At 66.8% G+C, this 1,664-nt stretch overlaps 1 protein-coding gene across 1 annotated transcript in view; it reads right to left on the bottom strand.

The window, feature by feature from the left end:
• DNMT3L (DNA methyltransferase 3 like) overlaps positions 1 to 1,664 on the bottom strand; it is a 17,605-nt gene that overhangs the window by 10,543 nt on the left and 5,398 nt on the right. Inside the window, 2 exon segments of the mRNA XM_023521145.1 lie at positions 94 to 182; positions 1,244 to 1,331. Coding sequence (XP_023376913.1) covers positions 94 to 182; positions 1,244 to 1,331 — 177 coding nt within the window.

Raw genomic sequence — 1,664 nt, 5'->3', positions numbered from 1 at the left:
AGTGCTGTGCGGCCCCGGGCGCCCCCCGCCCGGCGCCCCCCAGGGACCCCCTGCACATCTGCCCCCAGCTGTCTGCACACACGGCTGACTTACGTCCTTTCTCACGGTGTTGGTGACATCGTCCAGGTGCTTCAGTCTTCCTGGGCCAGAGCCACTTTCCAGAAAGCCCAAACTCGCCAGCTCTGGGCGGGGAGACATAAGGACACTGACTTTGACCCCCACCGGGATCAAAAGCTTAACGACTGGCAAAGCGCGTCTGTCGTCTGTCGATAAGGAGCGAGCTGTCTCTTTTTAGCCATGTGACCACATGACCAGGAACTCAGGGTGAAGCTACTGGCTGTGCATAACCAAAAAGCGGGAACTCCTCGAGCACCACCGAGAAAGTCCAGTGACCTGCTGGGAGGGCAGCCTTCCTGGGTGGCCACGCCCTGCCCGGGGCAGGAGGTGTGCTGGGCAGTTGGGGTCCACGCTGGTGGCAGCCAGCCAGGATGTGTGACGTGGCGGCTGGGCTGCTGGAACCCTGTTACAGCCTCGCGGAGTCTGTGGCCTGGGGCAGGAGGCGAGCCCAGACAGGACCTTCCAGATCGGACTCCGGGGAGCGTCCGGGGCAGGAGATGAAGGGGGGGTGGCCGCGCCCGGCTCCTGGGTCCCTTCGGCCGCAGCTGCGCCCGCTTCGTGCGAGTCTCGGGCCCTTGTTGCTGACATGGCATGTGAGGCCAGCCCTCCCCACCCGCACCGGGCATGCAGCAGTGCTGGAAGAGGGCAGGTCCCCGATTCCTTCTGGTCCCGGACTAAGGGCTATTTTCACGGATTCTCTTCAGAAGGACTCGGGATTTGCAAAGGCACTGGCGGGCGGGGGGCAGCGCGGAGTGGGGGGTCCCTCAGGGGCCAGGACGCCCGGGGAAGGCCAGAGCGCAGCCCCGTGGGTGGGGCGCCCTGCGAGGTGGCGGGGTGCAGCGGAGGCTGAGGTGGGCTTGGGCGCTCGGTGGCCGTGAGGGAAAGCCCGGCCCCTCAGCAACAGCGCCTCCCACCGGCCGTCCTGCGCCCTGCGCTTCCTCCCCGGACTCATCCTCCGAAGGGGCGGGCCCCGGCCCCACCCGCCCAGCGCTGTCCCTCAGCGCTGACCTCGACCTCGTGTGTGTGGTTCTGGAACCTTCCGAGTCTGCACGCACACCTGGGCCCCTGCACAACCTGCTCCAGGCCAGTCTTCCTGGGCAAGTCCTCCGGGTGCCACCGCACTCACCTGCCTTGATGTCCCCAAAGAGGGACAGCACCCGGACTGGCTCCCTCTTCCACACGGGCACAGTCTTATACATCTCGAGGGGACTGTCCTATTTATTAAAGAGACAGCGTTCTGAGGACGGCTTGGCTGTGGAGCCCGTGAGTCAGGGAGACCCCTGTGGCCACAGAGGCGCCCCAAGGGGCAGACACCTGGGCCACCGTGGCCCCACGCCCCACGTGAAGACCCTGCCCACCACCGGGTGCCCCTCTGGCGAAGGGCAGGCCGGTGACAGGAGCCCTCCGGAGAGCGGAGGACAGTCCCATCCCGGGAGGGAACGAGGCCTCGTGTGTCACAGGGAGGGCCCCGCGTCGGAGCACCAGGATCCGCACAGCTGCGGGGTTCACCCCTTCCTCTCCTTCCTCACGGCGGCTCTGGTGGTGGC

The sequence above is a fragment of the Pteropus vampyrus genome, unplaced genomic scaffold, assembly GCF_000151845.1.
Source record: "Pteropus vampyrus isolate Shadow unplaced genomic scaffold, Pvam_2.0 Scaffold296, whole genome shotgun sequence".
NCBI classification, from domain to species: Eukaryota; Metazoa; Chordata; class Mammalia; order Chiroptera; family Pteropodidae; genus Pteropus; species Pteropus vampyrus.
This window is presented reverse-complemented; position numbering and strand designations above follow the sequence as displayed.